The sequence below is a fragment of the Austrofundulus limnaeus genome, unplaced genomic scaffold (assembly GCF_001266775.1).
Source record: "Austrofundulus limnaeus strain Quisiro unplaced genomic scaffold, Austrofundulus_limnaeus-1.0 Scaffold125, whole genome shotgun sequence".
Taxonomy (NCBI): Eukaryota; Metazoa; Chordata; class Actinopteri; order Cyprinodontiformes; family Rivulidae; genus Austrofundulus; species Austrofundulus limnaeus.
The window spans coordinates 121,592-124,451 of record NW_013952527.1 but is presented as its reverse complement, the minus strand read 5'-3'; the positions used below and the strand labels follow the sequence as shown (position 1 = coordinate 124,451).

Genomic DNA, 2,860 nt, shown 5'->3' with positions numbered 1-2,860 from the left:
ATATATATATATATATATATATATATAGATACATAGATAGATAGATAGATATTAATCAGAATGTATATTTCAATAAAACAGTTTTCAGAGTATAATTTAGCACACTTTTATTTTCCGTATTTTTTTTCTAAATCGAGAGCATCAACTGGTAATCCAGAAGTCTATCATTTAGTGCAATAGTGCTTCCGGAACAGATCAGGCAGTGACAGGAGCAGCTTCTCAATAACTGACGGCGGGTGGCGGTTCTGCTGCTTTTATTGACTGACATCTAAAAAAAACAACTGATTTTCACCATCACTAAGTGCAGTAAACACCTCTTCAGTGACATGTATGGATAGATTTAATGTGCAACGTTAGCATGCGGAGACGTTGCTTCTATTGTGAAAAGCCAGGGAGAAGTGGTTTTGAGGGGGATTTTTTTTTATTTTGCATTCCCTCATAATAGTATTGTGTTACCTCGCAATACCTTTTGCGTTCCCTCACAAAAGTCGTTTGTCACTGTTGTGCCTGCAGGCTTATTAACAATTTCACCTGCTCACCATTAGCAAGTTAGCCTACTACTTTAGTTCAGTTTCAAAATGAATATATCACACAGCCATGCATGAAAGTATGTCATATGCCGATATTTTAACAGTGCAGCCATGCAACATCAATGGCAATTTCAGGACATCCTGTTTTGGTATCCGGGAATTTCAAAATAAAAGTCTGATTTAATTCAGTATATATAAAAATTATCTTTTGCGTGGGAACGCTAAACAATTTTGTCTGCAGAGCGTCGCAGGCAGCTGGATGCTGAGGCCTCTCAGTACCTTGGTGTGCAGGCGCACCCAGCGGCTGTACAGCGCGTGCTTGCAGAGCCGTGAGGGGCGCCCCATGTCGTCCTTCCCCGTGGTGGCGTTGACCACTTCCAGGGCCTGGTCGCCGACCGTCCAGTTCACGCTGAAGTTCGGTGCCTTGCCCGGCTGCCTGGCCTCAGCGTTGCTAATACCTGAAACAGACCAAAATGCTTTCATTCACCAGCACTGCTCATAATGTTTATACCCTCCATCAAAACAACGGAGCAGTATTGGTTTTACTGAGTATTCAGTCTTCAAATTAAACCCATCTGTCTGACTTTCTTTTTACTGCGTGTGATTTTTAAGCATTTTGGGGGTTATTTTATCTGACATGCTGGAGAGAAATGATGCCATCCACCTGGAGGACTCTGTGGACACAGCTTGAACTCCTCCAGAACACTTCAAAGCTTCGGCCTCCACTGTATCCCGAGCAGAAATGGGAGATATATGGATGCCATAAATCCACGTGTCCTGCTCTTTTTGTGTATGTGTGTGTGWGAGAGAGTGTATTAAGCTCCATGGTTCCATTTGGCAGCACTTGTGGCAGAAAATGATTTACAGAGGATGAAATCCTCACAGCTCTAAGGCCACAGCCCTTCACCGCTAAAAACTCTCTAAAGCGGAAAAGGTTAATAACCCCAGACTATTATCTCCTCTACCCACCACTTAGAGAGCAACTGCGGCCGAGGAGAGGTGGGCGGGGTGGGAGTGTAAAATCCAGGAAACAAAGTGACACCTCCTGCCATGCTGAAGGATTGAAACAAGAATGACCACAGCTTCTCACTTCACGACTGATTTCCATAAAGACTGCGCAGAAAGACAGGTTTGGACATTTATTACCTCTGCCAAGGGAGGAGGTCATGTTTTCGGGCAGTATGTCTGTCCTTCTGTCTGTCTGTGGAAAAGATTACTCAAAAACTTATGGATGGATTTTCATGACATTTTTACCACAGGTGGGTATTGGCCAAAGGTACACACCATTACATTTTGGTGATGATCACGATCCGGATCCAGGAATTTTTTGAAGGATTCTTCACTATTTCAGGCTAGAAAAGGACTTGGCGGAGGTTTGTAGTTCAACTTAAAATTTCTCTTTTTCGTTTATGAGGCGTCTCAGTGCTCCGTTCAGGTGGGAAAAAAGACAAACAGGAAGCACAGACTAAACTGTTGGAGCAGAATGCTTCAAGTACTTTGATAAATAAAATAATCTCATAAGAATGAGTTATTTAAACATTATTTGTGATTAAATCATTTTCATTAAACACTCAGAGTATTATTGGATTTCCTTATGGAAATAACTTTGTTTCCAAAAAGTTTAGACAGTGGATTCCACGTTTTTTAAATTCGTTGTTTTTCAAAGTGGGGGCCTTCAGAGAACTAGAGCGAAGACATGAAAAATAAAAATAAAAATAAAAAAACTAAATCTAAGAAATATTTTAAATCGTTATTTCAAAATACATTGAAATGTTATTTAAAAGAACTTAAAAGAGGTTTCGTGTCTTTTGTTTTGTTCTAGTCAAGTTTGTGAAAAGTTGTTTTTTCAGTGGGAATATATTCTGTTTAAATCATGTTAGTTCAAATTCTTGTGCTTAACAAAGGTGGCAATTGTTGAATTGCATAATAGTGTAAATGATAGTGAATAAAAGTAAGAAAAACAGTCTAAAAGTTGATGCTTCTTTACATATTTTGTAGCATTGTTGTGGGTTTGCAAGGGGGGGGGGTCCCCAGCCAAACGCTAACACTGTTTGGGGGGGCCCATGGCATGGGAAGGTTTAGGAACACCTGATTCATATTTGAGTACAAATGGTAGCTTCAGTTAAATAATATATACTTATACTGAATTAGTAAACGTGTTGTGGAAAAATCGTTATATTTGTAAATTTGACTTAATTTAATTTGACATGTAGTATTTTTGTCTTTTCTACGATCAGTTGGCTGTGGAGGCCATCTGTAGCAGTACACAGTGATTTCAGTCTAAAACTTTAGCTCAGGTTGATTAGGAAATAAGAAGGGGTGGGGGGGGG

The 2,860-nt window shown here is 39.9% G+C and overlaps 1 protein-coding gene across 1 annotated transcript in view; it reads right to left on the bottom strand.

Annotated features, from left to right (window-relative positions):
* LOC106522260 (double-stranded RNA-specific editase 1) overlaps window positions 1-988 on the bottom strand; it is a gene marked incomplete at its 5' end in the record, with an annotated part of 3,723 nt that extends 2,735 nt beyond the window's left edge. Inside the window, 1 exon segment of the mRNA XM_014015207.1 lies at window positions 810-988. Coding sequence (XP_013870661.1) covers window positions 810-988 — 179 coding nt within the window.
* Between the last annotated feature and the right edge of the window lie 1,872 nt (window positions 989-2,860).